This window comes from Diadema antillarum, unplaced genomic scaffold (genome assembly GCF_040938485.1).
Source record: "Diadema antillarum isolate AM-2024a unplaced genomic scaffold, OU_Dant_1.0 seq00000097_RagTag, whole genome shotgun sequence".
In the NCBI taxonomy this organism is placed as follows: domain Eukaryota; kingdom Metazoa; phylum Echinodermata; class Echinoidea; order Diadematoida; family Diadematidae; genus Diadema; species Diadema antillarum.
The window spans coordinates 2,271,204-2,296,411 of NW_027271186.1; the positions used below are offsets into that span (position 1 = coordinate 2,271,204).

Consider the following 25,208-nt stretch of genomic DNA (forward strand, 5'->3'; position numbering starts at 1 on the left):
CTATCCCTTTAAAGTCTTTTTATTCAAGAATGTGTTAGATAGTTGAGAACAACAGCAGGCTTGAATAGCTCTACAGTATGTTTCAGTATCAGAAAATATGAGAGCTCAGAACAGGATTTGCAAATGGGCTACCAGACACTGCCTTTTAACTTTACTTATCTCTTTAATTAAACGTCACTATTTTTTTCTCTCTCTTTCTCGCTCTTTCTCCATGTCTCCTTCTCTGGGATCTTTCCCCAAGGAAATGTAAGGAGAAAGAGGCAAAAGATCGGCATGCAGTTTTCTCGACATTATCGCTGCACTAGTATGAGGCTAACTTTCAGTCACATGAGCACATACATGTACCTGTACGTGCTGGCTGAGCTACACATCGTGCGATTCATGCGACTTCTAACCAGTGCGGATGACCTGCATGTGCCAACAGCTGTCCAGAGCACTGCAAACGATACCGCAGCACTGCAAACACTACCGCACGGGCACAACCACACAAGGGTGTCGTTTCTTATCCAGCAGATGACAGACAGGTGTGTGGTGTATGCCAGTCAGGGATTGCTGCTCTCTGCATTCACAGCAGAGTCTCAGTAAGTAATCCCATGATAGAAGTCTTCATGGTTGCTAAGCAACCTTGGTTATTCCCTCTGCCTCCATCTTGATCCTCAAATCAAGCTCAGAATGTTATAAGAGTCCAACAACCGGGCGATCAATCATGCCTTAGTAGTTGTAGCCACCCTGCTGAGTGGCGTACTGGTAAGTGGGCGACACAGGGCGGCCATACTGGTCCACGGACTCTGCGTAGACGTCGATAGGGTTGCCATACTCATCTAACGGCTGTCCGTCCTCCGTGAGGTAGGCCACCCTGGATGCTGGTCTCATGGAATCGTACTCCCCAGGGTACCTACGAGGATAGACAAAGGTATATGTGTTTGTGTATGATTCAGTCTCCAGAAAGGAAGCATCTAAAACTACTAGTATATACAATGACAATGTTGGTACTAGACAGATTTAATACAGGTAGCAACAAGAACATTGTAGAAAATTGAAATTGGCAATTGGTGTATTGGTAAAATAATCTCAATTAATGCCTAAAAAGTGTATTGTGAATTCTGTCACATTTTTCTCTGAGAAAACATAAATTTAAGGTGGGAATAAAAGTTCAAGTGGCTTGATCTCACTTTGACTACATTTAGGCAGGCCTAAACAAAGTCACACACACACAAAACATAACCACACACAGACAAAGGTATGTATGTGTGTGCAAAAGTATGTATGCATGTATATATGTACCATGTAGTGTATGCATGTTTATATGTACACTGTAGTGTATGTGTGTGTGTATATATGTATGAATGTATGTGTATGGAGACACTAACACACATTAAAGGGATGGTATAGTACTGGTTGAAATGAGAATATTGGGCTTTTTAACTTTTTGCAAGATACCAAGAAACCACTTTGATGAAACAGTACAGAGCATACCATTCTAAAGATGAATTCAAAGTTTATTTCATGAAAATCAGTTTTGGAATGGCTGAAACACCAAAAAACAAAGTACAAGTAAATTATTGTAAGTCCCACCTTTTATTACGAATGCTCTGCTTTTATACATCTCAGCCATTTCAGAAACAATTTTCATCAAATAAATGTTGAATTCCTTCTGCAATTACAGTACATGCTTTTTCATATTTCATAAGAGGGTTCTTATTATCTCACCAACAAATATTAGAAACCTGAAGTTAGGTCTGAACCAAAACTATACAATCCTTTTAACTCACACACACACACTCTCACAAACACACATTTATACACCATCAATCACATCACAGAAGATACAATGTATTGCCCCTCCTACCTATTGCCGTACATGGCCGTGGGTGGCCTTCCCATGTAGTCTCCGTTCTGGACGTTGCCATATTCGTCCACATACTCCGGCGTCACCACCCCATCATACATCTCCCCATCCTCGTAACCTGGTAAGGATCAAATAACATCAATCCGGGTCAGCGGCTGAGATTTGATGCCATTGCCACTCACTCCAGGTCATGTATGAAAGTGAAATTGTTTTTACAAAACATATAATGCCAAAGAAATAATATAGGTTGAAACTGGATCACGGTGAAAACGGTGTTCCTGATTCATATTCTCATGTTTTCCTTTCAAAGCATACCATTACAGAATGCATTCAAAATTGGAATATCATGTTTTCTTCCGAGGTTAGCTTCATGTTTCATACACCTCAGTCTCTTTTTACATCTCTGTGCTACACACACTTGATTCAGTTAATATCCTCTAAAAAATCACAAAAGTAAGTACCAATCTGGTCTGCTGCGGCAAAACAATCTTTAGCCAGTTTCCCCAACTCTGCTTTACCAGTACTTTACATCACTGCCACAAAAATATTGAAATAGCATGAAAGAGGATGAAAGAGAGAGTGAGAGAGAGAGAGAGCATATCGTCATGGCAACTGACCTGGATGCCCATAGAAGAGATCTGGTCTATCCAGGATGTCAGACTCCTGGATGAAGGGGCTGTAGCTCTCGTCTCCGTACACCAGGCCCTCTGCATCGTCCATCTGCTGGGACTCCACCATCTCCAGCCACTGGGAGTTGTGCCAGCGAAACTTCTCCAGCTTGATCTTCCTGGCCCATTCCTCATCAAACTCCTACATGGGGGAGACGACATAGCAGGGGGTGGGGTGGGGATGTGTAGAGAAGAGGGAGAATGGAAGGAGGAGGAGGGGGAGATGAGAGAGAGAGAGGGAGAGAACGAAGTGGAGAAGAGAAGGGGAGGAGGAGGAGGGGTTGGAGGAGGGGGAACAGGAGAGAGAAGGAAGTAGAGGAAGAGAGAACAGGAGGAGGAGGAGAAGGGGGTGGAGGACAGAAAGGGGGAGAGGAGGGGAGTGGAGGAGATGGAGAAGGTAAGAAGGAGAGAAGGAGAAGAAAAGGGAAGGAAAAGGAGAGAAGGGAAGAAAGAAAAGAAAGAATGGAAAGATGGAGAAGGTAAGAAGGGGAGAAAGAGAGGGGAAAGGAAGAGAGGACAGATGGGAAGGGGAAGGAGAGAAAATGAAGAGCAGTGGAGGAAGAGGAAGAGGAGGAAGAGGAGGAGGAGGAAGAGGAGGAGGAGGAAGAGGAGGAGGAGGAGGAGGAGAGAGAGGTGGGCAGGAGGTCAGGGCCATGAGGAGGATGGGAAGATAATGGGAGAGGGAAAGTAATATGAATGAAACAAGTTGGTGAAAATATACCTTCAAAAATATAATCACGACCTCGTGTCATAGATGTATCATAGCTCATAAGGTTAAGGAACTTTCAAAAAGTTCAAGAAATTAATAAAACATGAGCATCAGCTGCAAAGCATATTTGACAGTTAAAATACCAGGCACAGGTCTCAAGAAACATCTGTGTTCACTCATACACCCTGCTCGTGTTTTTATGTAGATGAGAGTGAGCCACTTTTATACACTGCGAACATACATTGTAAGATCATGGCTTGGCTTGAAAATGTAATATGTCTGTAACATACAAATTAATGACTGTAAATTAATGAAGAAAAAAAAAGATTGTATACTTTGGCACATTACAGACAAGACGTCAAAGACTAGGAGAAAATATGGTGTTGACGGAAATCACATTAACATGGAAAGGGTGACAGCATATTGTACTGCGTATTTAAACTGAAAACTATGGGGTTACATACTTGACAGAGAAACCCTGTTATCTTCAAATATTAATTAGACATTTTCACACAACATATTTGCAATTAAGACAGTGCACAAGTTAATATTCATATATCACAGAGGTTTATCCCCTATATTCAGACTCCATAAATATACAGAGGATACAGACCTACTAGAGTTGTACAAGGTTACTGGAGTGGCTATCATTATGTAAACCACAGAAGGAGGAGACACAGTGGAGAATTATAAAAAAAAAAATGAAGGAAACGAAAAAATGCAAGAGAAGAAGAAAATGTAGAATAAAAGAGACGCAAAAAGGAGATGGAGATAAAAATGAAGAGAAGGAAGAAGAAGGAGAAGGACGAAGAGGAGGAGGAGGAGGAGTAGGAGTTGCTGAAGTAGCCTCTGACTAGTAGCTGATTCACGGGAACAAGCAAAGCACTTTCAGGCAGGAAAAGTTACACGAGGTATCAATTTCCCTGAAAGTCTGCGGGGAAATTGAATGTCCCCCTGTCAGTCCCAGGGTAACCACCCAATGGAATACACACAAACACACATGCAAACACACACACACACACACACACAAACACAAAAAACCACACAGTATCAATCACGGCAGCTTAGCAGTGCACTCACCCACATTCATCTTACGTGAACTTCACATTGAGATGATTTTGGCATTAAAGCTTTTGAAAAGGGCACATTCAGTAATAGTCTGCAACACACTGCCAGCTTGATGAACACGCAAGCATGTGCATGCACATAGAGTGATAGTTCATGGAACCAGACCATTGATTTTCCAACTGTGCACTAAACAGCATTGCATAAAGTTTGACAGCATGTCTCACCATCAAAGCAATGTGCATTTTGTCTTAAAATTCCTTCAGCAGCCACAGTTATTATCACTATGTCTGAACTGGAAAGGTAAGCAACTAGGATGGGTAGGCTAGCCATCCATCAGCAAATAGACGTAATCAAAGGCACTCCTGATCACTTCTACCTTGAGTCACACATGTCGTAATTAATTGGGCCGCATTGGGTGGCTAACTGGCTATGTTGCAGTACTCCACAGTACAGGATATTAAACTTGTCATGTATCAAGGCTTTTAAAAGTTTAGCCCACATTTGATCTCAGAACTCAGGGGGTGAAGCTAGGGGCTGGGTGGGGCTCAGAATCACCAATATGACGATGCATGAATTCAACTTAGCAAATGTAGTATTCAAGCATCACCTCATTACATTAATATATCACATAAATCAAGATATCCCTTATACTTGATGGAAGATACTTATTCTGAGAGTGTATTCCACAAATAGTGCAAAGAGATTGTGAAGCTAGAGCTATACATTGGTGAACATTTCACAATCATTGAACATCTTTAAGTCACAATCAATTTCATTTGAATCATTATACTCAAAATGCCATTATCACCGCAAAGCAAATACATCTGTCATGTAACTATTACATCACTCCCATAATCCACCTCATTCGTTCAATTCATACGCAAAAGTCATCAGTTTGTGCCTCCACTATCGAGCAATAGATTCAAAGTTAGCCATGTTAGCTGAGCTATTGGCACATACAGTGTCCTTACTATGACAACCTGTGTTCAATATTGCCCACATTTTCAGAAGCTGTTGTTGTCAATCTGTCACATTCATTCAAAAGAAAATCATCTCTAGCACAGGTTCCCCTTTGCACGCTGAAGCAAATACGAAGAGACACATAAAAAGGGAATATTCTATTTCTTATTGACGAGGCAAGTGCATAACATGAGCTAAAAATTTCATGGTTGTTGCTAATTCTGAAACATTGTGTGACCTTCAGCTGAATCCAGGTGAAACGTGGGAGGAACCACAAGGGGTGCTAGTTCACCTTCAAGAAACAAGCACAGTGTAAGTAGACACATTTGGTACACCTGTCACATGCTATTAATACCAGATTTCACACCCATAGAATAATTGCTGCTCAGACATAAAGCTGGACAAAATCAATTACATTCAACTCCTGCAGAACACTTTTGAAATTTGGCATTATTATCACCAACCATCCCTTACTTCCTTGCCCTTCCAAAGCACTGTGAAGTTTGCAATGGCACAGAAAGTCTGGAATCAAGACAAAAGTCTTGAAATTGTATTTATTGAAGGTACGTGAATCTCTTGTGAAAACTGTACCCACTCCTGATCCCATGCGGACTTCTTACTGTACAAAATTATGCCATAAATCTCAAGTTCCTAATTCACCTGTTGTGTAGCATCAAAAGGCAACACACTGGATGTACTTTGAAACCAGAGCTGAATCATGGCCCTAATCATCCGATATCGTATTCCCTTTAATCAACTGGTAGTGTGCAGGTCCCAGCAAGAATCTAAATTATATTTGATGTCTGCTTAAGTAATAGAATACAGCTATTACACAAGTTGTACTATGTGAATTGTGAATCTGGTGGAATAAACATACGTTCCACACAACTAGCTAAATGGCCACAATGTCCAGGGGAGCACCTCGAGACAGCCAGCAAGCCTATTAATACAGGTTAACATAACCAGTAACACAACAGGTGCACATAGAAACTACAGTTCCCTTTAATCTTTGCTCATGTTTGAGGAAGTAGTACGCACACTTATCATCTCACTACACAGTGCAATATATGTGAAGCTGTGAGCTTATTAGAGCCTGCACTGTGTATTGTGTAGTGATTGACCATACAAAAGTATAATACCATCCCACAAACAACAACAAAACAACCCCCCCCCAAAAAAAAAAAACAAAAAAAAACAAAAAAAAAAAAACCCTAGATCAGTGCAGAGAGGCCTATTCACACATAAGAATTATCACTTGTCGGATTGTGCTGCAAAAAATTGTTTTTATTTGTCACCATTCACACATGCCCCCTCTCCTTTCCCCCCCCCCCCCCCCAAAAAAAAAAAAAAAAGAGATAAAAATAATTAGGGTAATGATGAGCATGAAGGTAATTGGAGCTACACACACATGACCTTTAATTTCAAAGGATATTGAAAACTTGGTTTCATTCACTACATCAAATACAAATTGTTGATCTGACAACAGGTGTTTTCTAACTCTGGTACTCTGTACCCCTTTTCTTCGGGAGACTCATTGACATTGATTTTTTTTTTCTTTTTGGATAAATCATAGTAATTGAAAATAGGAAGTAGCATTACAATTCAAGGTGATCAAGTCTGTCTGACGAGTCCATACGGATAAAAACAAAAACACAACAACAAGAAACATAAGAACAAAGATAGATGTGAACTGTGTACACATCCTTTGAGCCTCAATCCCAAGTTATTTCTGACACATTGACTTGGAAGCGTTTAATTTTCTCAGGGGGTCCTCAAACTAATTGTGCATTTAAAGGAACAAGGAGACTTGTTGTTCCAAAGAAGACACAAGTGAGAGGAGTTCTGACAATATATAAGGTTAGGAATGAAGGAACTCACAAAATTTAGTGGCTTCAGTAATTGCAGTATAATCTGCAAAGCTTACTGTGAATGTCTTATCATGGCAAAGATTGCATTGTGCCTTCACAGGAGTGATGATATACTTACACCTATTGCACAACACACTATGTAAGTAAAGGAAAGTGCATCTCTCTCTCTCTCTTTCGTACACTCGTGACTAAGGGACAAATGTTACAGCTTGGTAAGTGGATTACAGTCGCAGCTGACATATGTGGAGTAAATCAAAGTCTGTGATAAAAATAGCACCAAGGTCAGTTTCAACCGTGTCTGTCACCAAAACACGGAGTGTGCCACACACTCTATTTCGTGGTCGCAAACTAGCACATCATAGCGTCTAATGATCAACCTGTCGCTCTGATTTTGACGCGTTAGGTGCATGGTCTTGTTTGATCCAAACTCCTATATTTGTAAATGAAATTCTTCAGTTATGAAGATGGTTAATTCTATAAAGGGAGGACAAAAAATCTAAGGGATGACAAAAAAAACAACAAACAAACTTTGTGAGGTTAGTGGCCGGGATCTTTGCACTTTACTGCAGAGCTGGTTTAAACGACACCAATACACATTGTTACACATGGCTTTGTCGAGGGGAATTAGCTTCTGGCACACCATTCAATTTTTGCTTGATTTGATAATTTCCCATTCTATCCCCCTCCCCTTCACTTTTAAGCAGAATAGTATGTGTGTCATTTTCTATAAAGCTTTATTAGATTATAAACCCATTCTTGATTTCTACACAGATCCCCTATGCAACCTTATAATATGCCAGAATATCACATTTGATCATTGACTAACATGTATCTGTGACCATCTATTCTATTCAGGGACATTTGTATTACCTATTGCTTGCTTTCATACAAAACACCACAAAAAAGGAGGCCATAGGATAATGCAATAAAACTGTACATACATCCTTCACAACAACAACAACAAAAGAAGAAAAATCCATGATCCAGATAATGATCATTATCACCATCAAAAGCTAATCATCTTTTCCTTTTACCACAATGGATCTATCCTGAGCACTTCATCAAAGTTCATGTCATTTTTCAAAAAAAATATTTCTAGCAGATAGACACAAGAATGCTCGTAAACTCTTGATCTCCTTTATGAAAGTAACAAATACCAAATCGGGTCCGTTATCAGATTGAGCTCGCACATTTTGCTATGTGTTATTACCATAGGCATAGAAACAAGCCAATAAAGCATTTGATGTCAATCTACTACGGATGAATGCTGATAACCTCATTCGTTTTGGTCTCTTTCAATAATCAATCCACGTTTGCACTTCATGGATAAATAGTCATCTACCACCAGTCGTGCTCGCCACAAAATGTCATCTGCAGATGAAAACTTTACAAACAAACGTAAAAGAGGGAGACGAAGAAGGAGAAAACTTACAGAGATGATGTCCAGGGTGTTGTCGCAGACTTTCCTGATCTCCGCATTTTTGTCGTGCATCAAATCTATGAGGTAAGCAGGTGCCTCTGAAGTATACCAGACTGTTAAGGAACTAGACAGGCAAAATCAGTTTCTTACAGAATGATCAGAGGTACTAACAAAGATGTAAACATCACTGCCCATGTGCAACAAAGATAATCTCAAAGAAATACATTAGAACATGTCACATTGGATGAAGTGTGGGTAGTACTTTCCATTTGCGTAGAAAGGACGTCATCCTGAGCCTTCACATATGAGATTAATTCCTATGCCTGAAATGAACATTTAAAAACTAAACATAGTTTTTTTGATTAATAAAACAAACAAAAGACAAACAGAAACTGAACATCAAAAAAATATATTCATATCTCCCCCGTAAATATTTTTTAAAGACAGCTTCATTTCAATAGACATAATTTGCGAAAGAAACAAATCTTGAAGAAATCGATCAACAGATCTTTGTAAGTTTTTTGGGGAAAAAAATGAGCTTGCTCTTTCTCCACAAAAGGCAATGTGGCAAAGGGCAAAAAATGATAACAATAATAATCATAACTGAAAATACTAGTGTTAAGAAGTGGCAGTGGACAACAAATTGCAATACACTTGTATCTACATGTGCAAATCTTTTCCTCACACATCCAACTTTCAGGACAAGTTTCATCAAAGAACCTCCAAATGAAGGAAAGAATACTTACATTTTTACATATCAATGGAAGGTTAAAAGATTGGTTAGTTTATCTTCTAGTATTGATTAGTAGCAATGCTACATGTCTTTCTCTATACTACCCAGGAACATCTCACTTTGCATTTAAGTTTTTTATCTATAATATGCTGCATCCTCCTCAGGCCACCTGAGAGCGAGAGATGGACGATGAGGAAAGGATACGGGTCTTCTTGATGATGACCTCCCGGGTGGCCTCGTGGAACACCATCTGGTAGAAGACATAGACGATCTGGCAGACAATCTCGTCGTCTTCCTGTTTAGCTGTAGTCACGTGATAGGAGCGCATAAAAAATGACCTTCGGCTCAGCTGAACTGGACTATCGCGGACTTATCTCTACCGGGGAAGGCTGACTGTAACATGATCTCAGCTATTTTTGACTTATCTATTCAGTCATCTACAGTAAGTTTCAACTTGGGTGGCTTCATCAGTGAATGAGATTTTTGGGGATCCTGTACAGTACATTCCCTTCAAAACATATCGATTTAAATTTCTGGTACAACATATTATTAGTCTTTGCAGAAGTGGCACATTCTATCTACAAAGAAGCCGATATCATGTAAAATGTCACTGTCAATATCTCTCATTGCATAAATATCATACATAAAAGATTTCTGTACTTGGAACTTGGCATAACTGATTGTAATCTGACACCTCAACTGGAGGATGAGAGGAAGCTTTGGTTTATTAATCCGTTCCATACTGAATTCTGAAATCCCCATTGACTTAAACACACAGGCCACCAGGTTCCCGTTTGGAACGGGTTAATACGCTTGAGACTCACGGGGTGGGGAGGGGGTGGGGGAGGGAAATCTGAAATTACACAGGCCGGGCTTCAGACACTCAACATCACAATCAGAGAGATTCCCAAAAGTAATAACGGAGATGCTTGCATATTACATGCATCTTAATAGGTGGAAATCATTTCATACTGAGGGAGACTTCTTATATTTTCTTGGTGGGACATGAAGAGATATTTGAGCAGTCAGTGAGCTTCTTGCAGAATTGTAAAGACTTGGCAGCTCTTAAACAGAGATGTGACAGTAATACACATGAAGTGTATTGGCTTGGGAACTAGATAAGAAGTTCTGAATCTTATCATAAAATTCAGATTTTCAAGAAACTTTCACACATATACAAAGGAATATAACCCTATGAAGAGTTTGATTGCAAAAAAGAGTTAACTCCATTAATGTTAATTTGAGATATTTGCAATTAAAGCTGCTAAAAACATAGGAAATAAGAAAACATGGAATATTCATAATCATGACTCCAAGAATATTCCTTCTTTAATATGTAACAAGTGAGGTAAGACTGGAAAGGCGTTATTTTGCTCTATACGACAATGGACTTACTATAAATGTCTAAAAAAGTTGTTTAAGCCGTTTTGTGATCACACTCTTCATACAAAGTTCTACAGTTCTTCATTTACCATCTATCATTGATTTGAGAGCTATGCCTTGGCTTCTGATAAAATTAACCCGTTCCATACTGAATTCTGAAAGCCCATAGACCTAACACGCAGGCCACCAGGTTCCCGTACGGAATGATTTAACGTAACAACGAAGACTTTTGCTGCAAATGACCACAGAATGACTGCAATGACCTTTGGTCTCTATTCCATTCTTACTCACCATTGAGGAGTTCAATGAGAGACTGGATGATGCCAGACTTGGCCAGCATGGCTGCACAGGAGTCATCTGTTGCCACGGTACCGACCAACATCACCACTTCCAGCACCAGGTCATCTTCCGCAGCACCTAGGGAGAAACAAGTTGGTTTTCTTCTGTCAAAATACCTTTCAATATGATAAGAAAATCTGATTTTCCGTGTTATACTTAAATTTGTAAAGCAGTTACTGAAATCAGGGACATTTGATTAAAAAAAAAATAGAGAGAAATTAGGGGTACATCACAAATCTGTCAGGCAGATGCTAACATATTGTTTTACGAGAACTATGTGCGCTCTATTACAACTTGGGAAACAAAACTATTTCCATCAAAATGTTGGTTCATACATCTTCAAATTATCTAAAATCACATTATCTACATTCAATGGAATGTGTCTCCATCTCTTATATGAGACTGGAAATACATTTTTCTTGGAAATTGCACATCAGATCTGACTCCACAAAGAACCACATACCTCTCTATCATTTTTTTTTTTTTTAGTATTTTTCTACAACTCCTCTGAAATATTTATCCAAGATAGCATAATCACAAATACACAAAATAAGGAATACTGTAAAATGAGGAATGTTTATGTGCATTCTAATTTTGCGAATTTGCAAGAGCCAAGATTTGCGAAATTAAAATGCACGCAAAAGTTCTTGTCTACACTACATGCATTGAATGTTAGAGGCAACTCGCCAAACTTTCATTTTGCGAAAAAGGCCGTTGGCTCCAATTCACTAGAATTTCATGCCACGAAAATATCATGCTTTCCAATAAACAAATAAGTTAGTAAACAGCAATCAAATTCGAGTATGTAGATAAAGTACTAAGAAACAGGTTGACACATGGGAATTGTTATATTTGTTTTATTTTGTTTTGTTTTTAAAGCACATCTTGGCAGCAAAGCCTTTCCTCACCAGGTTCGAGCTTCTCTTTGATCCATGGGACGAGTCCAAACTCGTTGATGATCATCTCATAGTCCAGGTCCGGGATGGTGAGATTGGCCATGATGCCCAAGGCTTCCACCACTAGCTCCTCATCCTTGGAGTCCTTGATGATGCGGGCGACATCCGAGATGAATTCCTAGGAGGGGGCGGGGATGTGGAGAGGGTTGGGCATGGGAGCACACAAGTGGCATGTAAAACTTCATGTAATCAAACTTAGTAAATAGTAGGAACTAGAAAAGTGCCTTCATATTGTGCAAGACCACTGTCAACAAAGTATTAGCATCACTTGTAATGGAAGGAATGTCATATGATAACTCACTCTTTTTAATGACATCTTACCAGCTAACTGGTTTAAATGAACAAGAATAAATCCAGCAATGACAGCTCACTATGGCCTCAAAATGAGCCTGAATTCTATGAATTGTGCCCTCATATATAAATGTGGTGTCAGTAAATCTGGAAATAAATTAGAAATCATTTCGAAACTACTATGAACACTGACTAAGAAAAGGGGAAAAAGAACAGGATTGATTTTATAATAGCTACCTAAACTTGGTAATATGGTACATATATTCTGTGCCAGGGCAATTACCCCCAGAGGGCAATTACCCCTGCCTAAATATTGGTTAGTGATAAGGTTAGAGTAAAGATTAGGGTTAGGGTTAGGTTTAGGGTTACAGTTTGGGTTAGGGTTAGGATTACGTTCAGGATTAGGATGAGGGTTAGGGTGAGGGGAAGGGTCCGGGGTAATTGCCCAGGGTGTAATTGCCTTAGACCCGTTACATATATTCCTATGAATCAAAATAGATAAGTTAGAATGATTAAGCATATCAGCATAGAATAATCATGTCTGAAGTGGTTAAATGACTGCTGAACACAGTCTTTTCACAAATTCTTACAATAAACTGTGCCTTGGTGGGCCCGTCATGCTGCGAGATGTTGCGGATCATCTTGAGGAGCAGCGGATCGCGGAACTTGAGCGCCCGCCGCATGAGGAGGCGCAGCCCGTTGCCCTCGCAGATCAACTGTGCATTGTGCTTGTTGCAGGCCAGGTTGATGCCCAGCGCCACCAGCTCTATCTCCAGCCGCTCCGTTGTGCTCTCTAGCATCATCTTCATGATCTGGAGGTCAAAGATCAAATGTCACATTCAAAATGTACTTATCTTCAAGTAAACAAGCAAAGAGCCAAACTGGCTAGTATTAATCCTTCTGTGCATGACATGATGCCAGCTAATGTTCATATCCCATCTGATATCATCCAAAGTTTCATTCACAGTTTCAGCAGTGTTAAGTCCAGTAAAACACAGTGGTTCATTCTTCCAGACCAGTTTCTTTCTTTTCACACATTCAGTCTACAATTAGCACACTGGTCATAAACCTTCTCTCCTGACCTTGAATAACAGCTGAGTAGCCAACAATTATAGTATCAGCAAACTTGAGAAAAAAAAAGAACTACAACTACTTAGATTCAGCTTAATGAATTTTTGCATCCAGTTGTAATTGTAACTGGTTGACAAAATGCCCATAATCAGTTGTAATACAAACAGATTTATGTGTGGTATTCATCATTAATCTTCGTACTCACCATTGGAATGCAGTCAGTGTAAGTGAACATAGATTTGGCCTTTTCATCTTGACTTATGTGGTAGAGAACACACAGAACAACCAGTCGATGGTTGTCGTTTGCTACAAGAAGAAAGAAACAAAAATAATGGCTGTCACAGCAGCATTCATTTCCATTGTTTGTCTATCTTTGCAATGGAGAGAGAAGAGTGGTCGGATTTTACATCACCTTTACAAATGCACCACAGTTTCAAATTATGTGAAAAGAATATCCATGACAAAAGCATGGATTCAATGTAGGTTCTAAATACTTTGGGGATCACATAGAATGTATGACAATACCCATTGAACATTTAGCAATATCTGTATTCAGAGCTTACTTGCCCAAGTACCTCACAATATAGTTGATTAACACAAAAAGTTTGCTACGTTTCCCTCTCCATCACTTTTATGCCCTGAAAACAAAGTACAAACATAAAAAGGCACAGATGAGGCTACATTTGAAGGTAGCACACATTGCACAACAATGTCAAACATCCCTTTTTAATAACAGAGTCATAAATTCACCATCTTTAGTAAGAAACACTAAGTTAAACAATGGATCGCAAGTAATCGCAAAGCACACTGTGACATTCAGGAATTACAAATGCTGCACACAGTGACTTTTTTATTATTACTATTATCAAAGCAATGATCATCTAATTTTAATTACCCCAGAGAAGTATGCCAAGCTGATTCTGCCTTGCTGCATGAAAAAAACAAAACAAACTGCTAATACACTGAATTTTCTAAATGCAACTTACCTAAGAGTTCAACAAATTTTGGTAGCATGCCCAGTTTGATCATCTTGCCTCTCAGCTCCGTATCAAAGGAGAGATTCAGTAGCAGTCGCAGTGTGATGTTCAGCAGGTCCTGGTATGGGGGGGGGGGGGGAAGTCAGCAAGTTATTGATCTCTTGAATCAAAGTACAAACTATTGCTTCAAAGACAAGGAAACAGGCAAGAAAGACAATATCTGTACACTGCATATTAAACACAAACTGTACTAGCGCATAACTTTGATTTTGGATTTGGTAAAACCGGTATGATGTGTTCGCAAAGTGGCCCGGTAGCCACTTATTTGTCATTTCAATTACTTTATTTCCATCGAACAAAAGGTGATACATAATATAAGGTATACAAGCATAAGTACAGATACATATCAACTTAAATCAACAACTGATGGAACTCTGAAGACTTGTATAAGAACACAGAATACCACTTGGAGAAAGCAAGTTGCTGTCTTCATGATAATATTCACAAAACTTGCTACAGAAGGCAGGCATACAAGTGAATTTCATGTTCTGAGAATTGGTACTAAAGATGGCATTTAGTCTGATTGGCAAGCTGTGCATGCCAAATTAATTTAAATAAAGAATTTGTATTGTACTTTCCATAGTTGTAGGGTTGTAAACTAACAAAATCTCCATTGTTAAAATGTACTTTTTGTGAATTTCAGTCACACAAGTACTCCTGACAATGCAATAAAATGCTTCCTTACTCTGTGCTACCAGCTCCAACTCACCTCATGGTCACATGGTACAAGCTTTGCCAACTTCTCTATGATTTGTTGTTCACTCTGGGATTTCAAACAGAATGAGAGATAGAGAGATATAGTGAAAGAAGAGGGAGAGAGAGAACGAAGGAGAAGAAAGAAAAGGATAGATGAATAAATGGTACATTAGGTTCTGGACATCACCTACGTATGCAAACCACTCAAACTATGACACAACCAGCCAACTTACGGCTTGTCATTCACACTATCTTAGTATACCATGCTCGATGGGGATATTCTAATTGAAATTATGCCCATATGCTTATATATATTAACATATTTCATACAAGACATTTGAAGTTACAGGATTTTCACATGACTTGTGGTGAATCATTCATGCATGATAGAGCCCATCAAATGGTGATCTTACACAAAAACTATCTTTGCAAATAGAAAACTTTTGAGCAGAAAAACAAGAGTATCATATATCACTGAAATCCATGACCATTCTGTGGATCAGATGAAAGGTTGAGATGAAATTTGTCACTAAACACACACACACACACACACACACACACACAAAATCCAACACAATGAATACAACATAGTGCCTTGCTTTTTGTGTTTATTTAAAAATCCTCTCATTCTGCACAAGATATTTACTGATATCATGCAAGATTTGAGTACTGTATAAACTGTTATTTTTGCGAGGGTTGGGCTGTGAATTTAACAACACGCAAAAATATTAAGAACAGACAGGCTAAGTGCACTCACAATAGCCTGGCAGTCAAAATCGCAAAAACAACATCTTGCGAGAGTGACTGTGACCTCCTCATTCTGTGCACGAACATAACAGCTCGTACAGAATAGCAATTAAGCTGAGCTTTGGCATGTATGTGTACATGGAAGGAGAGTGGTAGATACATAAATACATATAGATAGACAGATAGACAGATAGATAGATAGATAGATAGATAGATAGAGAGAGAGAGATAGATAGTATAGATAGTATAGATAGATAGATAGATAGATAGAGATAGATAGATAGTATAGATAGATAGTATAGATAGATAGATAGATAGATAGAGATAGATAGTATAGATAGATAGATAGATAGACAGATAGATAGATAGATAGAGATAGATAGATAGTATAGATAGACAGATAGATAGATAGATAGATAGAAGATAGATAGATAGATATATAGATGGATAGATAGATTGATAGATAGATAGATAGATAGATAGATAGATAGACAGATAGATAGATAGATAGATATATAGATGGATAGACAGACAGAAAGATAGATAGACAGAGAGAGAGATAGATAGATAGATAGACAGACAGACAGACAGACAGACAAACAGACAGAGAGATAGATAGATAGATGGATAGATAGATAGACAGATGGATCACCATATATAAACATATGATCCCTTTTAAGTAGGGTGTACTAACCATCTCATTCTTGTTTTCTACGTAAATGCTGAGTTTCTTGAGGAATGAGACCACCAGGATGAGCAGCTCAGCATTGTCTCTCTCCAGCGTCTTGATGAGCAGCCGGATGATGTTTTTATTCTTCATCTTTATCTCCACCTTGGGGTCTTCGGCAAGATTCAGCAGCAGGTAGAAAGACACTGTAAAAAGGAAGGGGGAAACAAAAGTATATTGTTTCTTTACTCATTGGGAGTGGTGATGGCGGATCGGTTTACCTCAATGGTCATGTCATGTTATCCTATCCTTCAACAGCACATGATGCTGCAACTTTTTGGAACATGAAACTTAAAAGCCCTACCAGTGGCAGATCCAGAGGGGGGTGCAAGAGGCGCACGCCCCCATTTATTTATCGATAAAAACAAAAGAAATAAAAAGAAAAAAATGAAATGAAACCCGGGAGTGGCACCAGAAATATTAGTTGCCCCCCCCTCTTTACAGAATTCCTGGATCCGCCCCTGCCTACTATATACGTCATATATTTAGCAAGTCTAAATTTTCACAAATCAGGACTTCCCGACAATTTTGTGAGTGGATAAAATTCGCGATCGTCGAGTCCTGTACTGAATGGAGAAATGTATACACGGACGTCACGTTCATATTGGGATCAGAGTCAATATTTTCATTTGTCTTTAGTTTCGCATATAGCACCTGACTCGCGGAATTCACAAAAATAAAAACCTCGCGAAATGTTTGGTAAATACAGTATTTCACAATGTTTCCAGTTCAGATATTTGTTTAGAATCACACACACACACACACACACACGAATTGATATCAACTAAAGATAAGCTCACCTCTCAAGAGCTGCTCCTGTTTTCTCAGCAGGCCCTGGTACTTCTTAAAGCTCTTGTCATAATCCTTCTTGCTCTGGGGATTTTCCTCTGGTGCAGATGGTGTTAAGGGAACCAAGATCACACACAAGTCTTCACAACACATTGCTTCCCAATCCACTCATTTCATCCTTCCAGTATTTGTTCTTCTTTTCACAGAATAGACTAATCATAATCAGCAAGCAGACTGAGAAATATGACAGATTTAATGCCAGTAGTAATTCCTCATTTGTTAAGATTGTACTTAGGAAGGCTTGTTATATTATGAGGGCTACAACATTAAGGATGTCACCCTACAGATATACATGTAATCAAATAAACAAACAAATAAACAAAGACAGAAACAAACAGAGCCTCCAGTGAACGACATAATCAATGTGTCACATCAATGAATCCAACAGTTAGACATCTCATCTCCTACTGCGGGGGAAAAAAGGATATCAGCCTTCTTCTTCTTCTGGAGCTCCTCGTTCCACGACTGGTGCCGCTTGAGCTCGTGCTCGACCACGGACATGACGAGGGCGCCGATCTTGAAGTGGGCGACGATGCTGTGGAACTGGCTGAAGGAGGAGAAGCAGAAGAAGACGTAGATGATGTTGGTGGCCAGCTCAACGCTGTGCTTCCAGTCTTCTCGCAAGACCCGGGCCAGAGCACCGAGGACGGTCTCTGAAATTAGAAATTTAGAAAAAAGGTTAGAAAAAAAAAGAAAGAAGAGTAGGGAGTACTGTATGTACTACACTTTTTCACATATATAACATTTAAAAACTGGGACTTTAAAGACAATCTCACAAGCAGTTCACTTTGCGAATGAGAAATATGTTTCATCCATTTCAGAAAATAGGATAGACACAGATAACCCACCTTTGAGAAGACACACAGGATAACTGTGTAACAGGAGGCAATTTTTTTTACGAGTTTACTATCTCCACTCCGCCAAGGGAAGAGGTTATGTAGAACAGGAGGGGGTTGGGGCTCGGGCCTCCACTTTTTTTGGACAATACATAGGATCATAGGGTCTACCCACTTGCCCCCCCCCCCCCCTCACTTTTTTAACGTAAGTTATTTCTGTGTTGTACCAGGGGGGTTTAGAAATGGGGGTGAGACCTTTTGTGTGCCTATGTGTGTCAGCAGAAGAAACCTGAAGTGGCAGCAGAAAGTCGCACTTTTTTTCTTCTTCTTCTTTTTTTTTTTTTGGCTTGTCAGCTGAAGAAACCTGGAAGTGGCAACAGAAATATAAACTGCCCCCCCCCCCCCCGACTTTTTAAAACATAGTGCAGGTAGTGATGGGAGAGCATCAAACGTGACTAAGGTCCCCACAGACATCTCACCATTTGACTGCAGCTCTTCCAGGTTGTCCGGATTCCGTGCCAGTTGGAGGATGAGGGCCGTTCCTCTCACCTTCTCTGGGTTATCCTCATATAGTAGCTCGATGTAGTCCTCAATGTCATTGATGTTTGCAACTTCATTCAGCTGGGAGCAGAGAAATCCATTTTGAGAAAATTGAAAGCACACAGCAACGCTGAGAAAATTTTTTTGGAGTACTCACCTACAGATGTGTGCATGCGTGTGTGTGTGTTTCTTGTCTTACTACCAATAAATGGCTGTTTGCATTTTTTGTAGAGGTTTAGTCTGTATGAAATGTAGCCTCTCCAAGTATAGGACATAACTCCTGCTCAAATTTTTAAGAAAAAAAAAGGAAATTGCAAATATATCAAGATGTACTGAATAGTATCATTTGCACAAATTAATAATCAGCAGAAAAGGAGAGAACAAACAATACACACACTGAAACTGCATACTATCTTTGTGGTGGGCATACAAGCTTGTATATCAAAGTTAGCTTTCACATTACTGTCTCAGCCAACTACAAAATTAATACTAAGACTAACTGAACACTTTTGAAGGACCACTGAACCACACAGTTTAGATGGCATATATCCAAATGAAACTGATATTGAAAGGTGGTCTATTTGACCACACTTTGCAGTGGAAGCACTTATTGAAACCTCCACTCTATGGTACCTCCAGATGTAATAAGCAGACACATCTTTGGTTCCTCTGCCTAATGTAACCAACATATCTTGCCCCATATTTATTACTCCTGTTTTGGCATCAGTCACTAATATTCTAGAAATTGATATGTTAATGAGATAGGATTAATACACAATAAAGCATGCCAAACTCTCACCTCTGTTCCTTCGTATGGTGGAGGGTCTTTCAGCTTGCCTGTCAGTTCGCCTTTCTTAGCACCAGCTGTGTTAATGAAAGATGACACAGATGGCAGGTAGAGAGAGATATCAGCGAGAGAGAACCTTTTTTGAATAGCAATTTATTCAGTTTGGACAATATATACAATGTCATTAGGAATATCATTTGTCATTGTATGAGGTGCTGTAGGAATAGAGAAGAAGGCACGATTGCCATCAACATCACGACCGGACACTGTACTCAGATTCAGATTGACTGTCATTGTGTGTGTCACATATTTTAATCCCTATAAGCATCTTAATCACATAAGCTACAATTATCTTGATCACCTGACAATCTTAATACATATGCACATCATATGATGCCTGTCTCTTGCATTATCTGCTTCAGTCTTATCCAACACAATCTCTTTTATTTATACCTTTCACTAAATCTCACTCCATGAGGTAACTCCCTCTTCAGTTTCCCTTCCACAATATGAAAATGCACATTTGAAAGGATAAAAGCACAAGTTCTACACAATTCAGTCACATACTACTGACTACGTCAGCATGATATATGAACCATATCCTCAGGACTGTTACCCGTTTTTACCGACTACAAAAGGAGTACTGGAATCATGGGCTTTCAAATGGATGTAATGTGATAGGGGTAAATGCATGGTGATTTTTGTATGTATGGGATGGAAAGTTGTTGGGAGGAGGGGGGCATTGTAAAACAATAAAGTAGTTTTGAAGATGTTATGTTATTATTACCATTATTATCATCATCACCCTTAACTTTTTTTTTCCTTTTCTTATTTTAGTCATTGACACAGACTGGTCATTATCATCATCACTTCATTTTGGGATTTTACAGTTTTGGGTTTATGATGCCATAGCTAATGATATTTGATATATGTCATTTATGAACTGCTATATATGCTTCCTTTCCTATCTTATTCTTTTTCGTTCTCTCTTCTCTCTACCGCTGATCCTCCCTCTCTCTATATTTTTTTTTCCCCGGCAAGTTGATGTACAACTACAATGATTATATTTTTTAACATTATTATATTTCAGAATTGGGAAATGACTCTGTGCAATATTGGTGGACTTAGAAAGAAATTTATATGATATGATGATATAATCACTGATATTGTTTCTGTATGTTTTTATTTGTTTGCTGTGTTGTATTTTAGTGCGAGTTGGTTTTGGTTCCAGTCTATTACGGGCTGACGGGGGGGGGGGGGGGGGGGGGGGTGATATTGGAACGTAACAAGAGGGAAGGTTTTTGAAGTTTTTAGCATCATGCCAATAGAGTCCGTTTTTATGCAACGTTTTTATACGATTGTTCTTTTGCATACATGCCCGGTTATTTATTCATTTGTCAAGTGCTATTCCATGTTGTTCTTTTTTATGTATATATTGTATTTGTTATGCTTTGTCATTTATATGTGAAAATCCCGCGATGAGTTTCCTGTAATACTTTTTATTGGACGAATAAATATGAATTGAATTGAATTGAATTGAATATTATTTTGGAATAACAATTATAATAATACAGCACATTATTACAGTGCAGCTGCAAGACATGTATACTATACTGAGCTGCAATAGGAGACTGCAGTGTACTTGATGTCAATTAAATTTTATATACAAAAACAGTTAAAATTAGAATTAAAAAAACATTGATATACATTTATTGTCATTTCATTACAAAACATACAGACTGTACCATAGAAATAAAAGAAAGAGGAACCCCCTACAAACAACTGCATGTACCGCAGTGCAAGGATGCATCTATTCCATTAACATGGGGATCTGCATGTGTGAACAGTTGCCCAATAACCTAAAAGGGGGAAAAAAAACATGTTTCACAGTACCAACCTTTTTGCGATGTTTCCTTCCTGTTCTGAAGGTAGTAGAGCAGCTGCTCCACCTCAGGAAGCTTGGAAGGGTGGATTAGTTTGCATTTCTCCACCACCTCCCTCGCCAGGGCTGCGATGTCTGTGGCCGAGTTCAGACTCCTCAATCGAATTCTAAATTCAAATATAAGACAGGAAGAAGAATACTGTCATGGTACCTGGTACTCAATCATCATAGAGGGGTGCATCACATAGCATCTAAATTCTTATAGTGACATTATCCCTTACTTCTCATGGCATATTGTGTAATCTAATTTTTCTTAATCTGCATTTTTTTTTTTTGGGGGGGGGGGTCACAAAATTTATTCTTGTTACATTCCTCTCCATCAAACACTGTTTAAAGAGTACAAAATAATTTAGAAATTACTGAGTAGAAATGACACTGCAAATGACAACACTTGACTCATCATCTGAAGACAGGATGTTCTCGTATTTATTTATTTATTCTATTTATTTTTTTAGTCACAGCAGTTGGTCTTCACCAGATTATAGAATCATGTTAACAACATTGCCCCTAGAATTCCCCAGGGTTGACGGAATTCCCATCTTGGTGTTAAAAAAATGTATACAGGTTGAAATATCCAGTACTGTTTTGAAGGAATACTCACATTTTCTGGCACTCCTTCCTCTCCCCAAGCATGGGGTCCCCCATCTCCCCCAGGATGGTAGCCTCCAACTCATAGTTCACCACCAGGGCTTTCTCAGTTGGATGCACATCTATACTGCCTCCCTTTACCTTCCTGCATGTCAAACAGAAAAATGAATGAATGAAAGAATAAATAAATAAATAAATAAATAAATAAATAAATACATACATACATACATATATACATACATACATACATACATACATACATACATACATAAATAAATAAATAAATAAATAGATAAATAAATCAATCAATCAATCAATACACAAATACACAAATAAAAATAGTTAACATATGAATTACTAACATCACAGTTGTTCAGTCCTGTACAATATTCTCTTCCTGGTGAAGCAGTGGTTGCTTCACAGATAATATTCAAAACTTTGTAACTGGTGTGGATGTGAAAGAATGCAATGCATGCAAAAACCACAAAAGCAAAACTCAGATACTATCGTTTGGTACAGATATTCACACTGCAGCCTCGACTTATGTCATTAACAGTGCATCTAGTGAATTCGAAAAAAAATTTCGAAAAAAACTGGACTCCCATAGGGATAACACGTAAAATGGTCAAATTTAGCATGATTAAATGTAATTGATTTTTTCAGTGATGACGTCATCATTTTCTAAACTGTAAATATAACTTTGATAGACAATACTGTAAGCTACAACATACTGAAATCTGGGTGAAAATCAGTCAAGGATAAATGAAATACGTTCGAATATATGCAAATAGTTTGATGACTTCATCAAATTTTTTCATGTTTTTCATTACATAGGACCCTACTGGAATTTCGTAACTTTAAAGCATTTTGTCAGTCTCAATGACCCATCAGATGACACCTACAACTCATCAGCTTTTATAATATGTACAGTAAAGAAAATAGGGGGTCACTGTTCATCCCGACGAGTTATATCAGATTTAAAATTGTTGGTGTTTTGGTCATATTTGCATGGTAGGCTTGTATCGCTATTGACACATTGACACAATTTCAACTTTGACGCGCCCATATATTATGACGTTGCATTTTAATACTCGGATTGACCTCAAACCTGGCAAACATGGGCTAAATGATATTACAAAGTGATTCCATGCAAAAAAATATGATTTTTGCCTTAAGTACGACCATATGCGCACGTATGACGAGCGTGCGTAGATGACTGAGCTGACTGACCAGATATTACTATACACTTAGACTTGACTCTGTGAGACTGTGACATGACTGTATGAAATTGCACGGACATTGACTAAGTACAAGACTTTTGAGATACAGTATCAGTGCACACAAAGTATGGCAGAAAGAAAGAAGAAAAAAGGATAAAAGAAAGAATTCGTACAATCACAATAGGTGATACGCCAGACGTCAGACTGGCGCATCACCTAATTAAGACTTTTTTTTTTGGGGGGGGGGGGGTTCTTTTTTTAATCCGTTTGGTGTAACTGCATGCAGCTTTGCTTTATAACTTGTAAGTGGCAGTGGCTACACTCACATTTATTAACAGCACTGATATTAATAGAGCCAATGTTATAGCCTACAGCCACTGTCACTTAGCAGAACATGTTAAACATCTAACCTACAGATGCTTGTAATTGAGGGTTGAGCTTGCTCATTAGCGAGTACGAGTACACGAGTCGAGTAGGCAATAGAGCCGCAGATCTACGAACGGGTGGATGAACAACTATTCCCCCAGAACTTTCGGGGCGGTATGATATCAGTGCCCGCTGCGCGCTGGCGCTGTCAAAGCGGCAGGGAATCGCCGACGTAAACGTGAAGTTCGATACAGTCCTATGTGTGTGTCTCTATTTTCCGACACTTTCTCACCTTTTCAAGTATCTCGCATCTTCGGCTTGCATGATTCTATCTTACAGAGTCCTTCAAAGCATGTGCATTAATACCAAGACATCCAACAATAATAATTGCGGGAGAATTCTTCTCATCTTCCACCCAAGCCTACGAAAAATCGGAATGTTTGCAATGCATTATGGTTCAGAAAACAGCAGTCGCGAACCGGAAGTTTACTGTAGTTACGTCAAACCACGGATGGTCATTAGATCTGCTTCTGTCTGACAGAACTAGAACAGCGGGGCTCAGGGTATCTATCTAATCTCTAAAATCCAGGGCCTGCGTAACCGAGGGTCTCGGGTCCTTAGCTTTTAGCACCATACAAAGGAATACATAAGGTGTCACCACTTTGGGCCCCCACCTTTTTTTTTTTTACCCCGGAAGTGCGTACACCGTGAAGTAGTGGCACTATAGAAATAGATAGAAACCTTGAAGTGTGAGCGCGGGGTACAGGTCAGTTTTGAAGGTTGTCTGAAGTGCTCCCCCCCCCCCCCCCCCCGCACTTTGGAAAACGTAGCGCCGCCCATGAAATCAACGGTCAATTCCTTAGAAAAGGGTCGCGGAACCGGAGGAGGGGGAGGGGGGCTTTGGCCTCAACATACACACTCACACACACACACACACACGTACACTCAAAAATCGGGAAAGGATGAAAACAAATCTCAACGGGGTGACCTTGACATTGATCCGCCCCCACACACATACGGTAGTACAGCGAATTGTAAGAAAGGAATTTTGTCATGCTGTGTCAAATTATGAATGCGACTAGATTCCTTCTTTTAGCCAGCAAAACTAGAAAACTATAGGTGACCGCAACGGCGTAGCCAGGATTTCATCTTAGGGGGGGCGGTTAGTCTGCGAGGGAGCGAAGCGAGCGAGCCCGAGCGAGCGGAGCGAGCGAGGGGGGGGGGGGGGTGGAGGATGTGGGAGGGGGGTGTCCCCCTCCCACGGTAAGAACTTTTTGCATTTGGATGTTGTAAATGGTGCAATTTGATGCATGTTTTTGTGCGTTTTATCGACGTGAAACAGTCCCACTTGTTTATGGTAGCAGTTTATTTTGATGTAGGTTATTATTGAACAATTTGCCTATAAAATGGTATAATATTATTTAGATACACTTCTTGTATCAATTCTTTTCACTGAATATCATAAACGCGACTGAACCCGAGCGAGCGGAGTGAGCGAGGGGGTAGGAGAGGGTGTGGGAGGGGGTGTCCCCCCTCCCACAGTAAGAACTTTTTGCAT

The 25,208-nt window shown here is 39.3% G+C and overlaps 1 protein-coding gene across 1 annotated transcript; it reads right to left on the reverse strand.

Moving 5' to 3' along the window:
• Positions 1-378: 378 nt before the first annotated feature.
• On the reverse strand, positions 379-24,001 carry LOC139726711 (kinesin-associated protein 3). The gene is made up of 19 exons (XM_071637695.1): positions 23,943-24,001; positions 22,078-22,209; positions 21,432-21,583; positions 19,547-19,611; positions 18,687-18,828; positions 17,800-18,024; positions 17,323-17,412; positions 16,490-16,668; positions 15,062-15,115; positions 14,302-14,410; positions 13,521-13,621; positions 12,835-13,056; positions 11,906-12,071; positions 10,950-11,075; positions 9,480-9,578; positions 8,555-8,640; positions 2,467-2,659; positions 1,850-1,967; positions 379-895 (listed from the first exon to the last, which is right to left on the reverse strand). Exons 1-19 carry the CDS (start codon positions 23,972-23,974, stop codon positions 712-714), a joined length of 2,475 nt encoding a protein of 824 aa, XP_071493796.1. The 5' UTR covers positions 23,975-24,001; the 3' UTR covers positions 379-711.
• Between the last annotated feature and the right edge of the window lie 1,207 nt (positions 24,002-25,208).

Excerpts from the sequence above, each read along its gene's own strand:
- LOC139726711 (XM_071637695.1), bottom strand. The coding sequence starts at position 23,974 with ATGCAAGCCGAAGATGCGAGATACTTGAAAAG. Across the intron at positions 11,076-11,905 it reads CAAAGAGAAGCTCGAACCTG|GTGCTGCGGAAGATGACCTG; the intron begins GTGAGGAAAGGC and ends GTTTCTCCCTAG. Across the intron at positions 2,660-8,554 it reads ACACCCTGGACATCATCTCT|GAGTTTGATGAGGAATGGGC; the intron begins GTAAGTTTTCTC and ends TCCCCCATGTAG.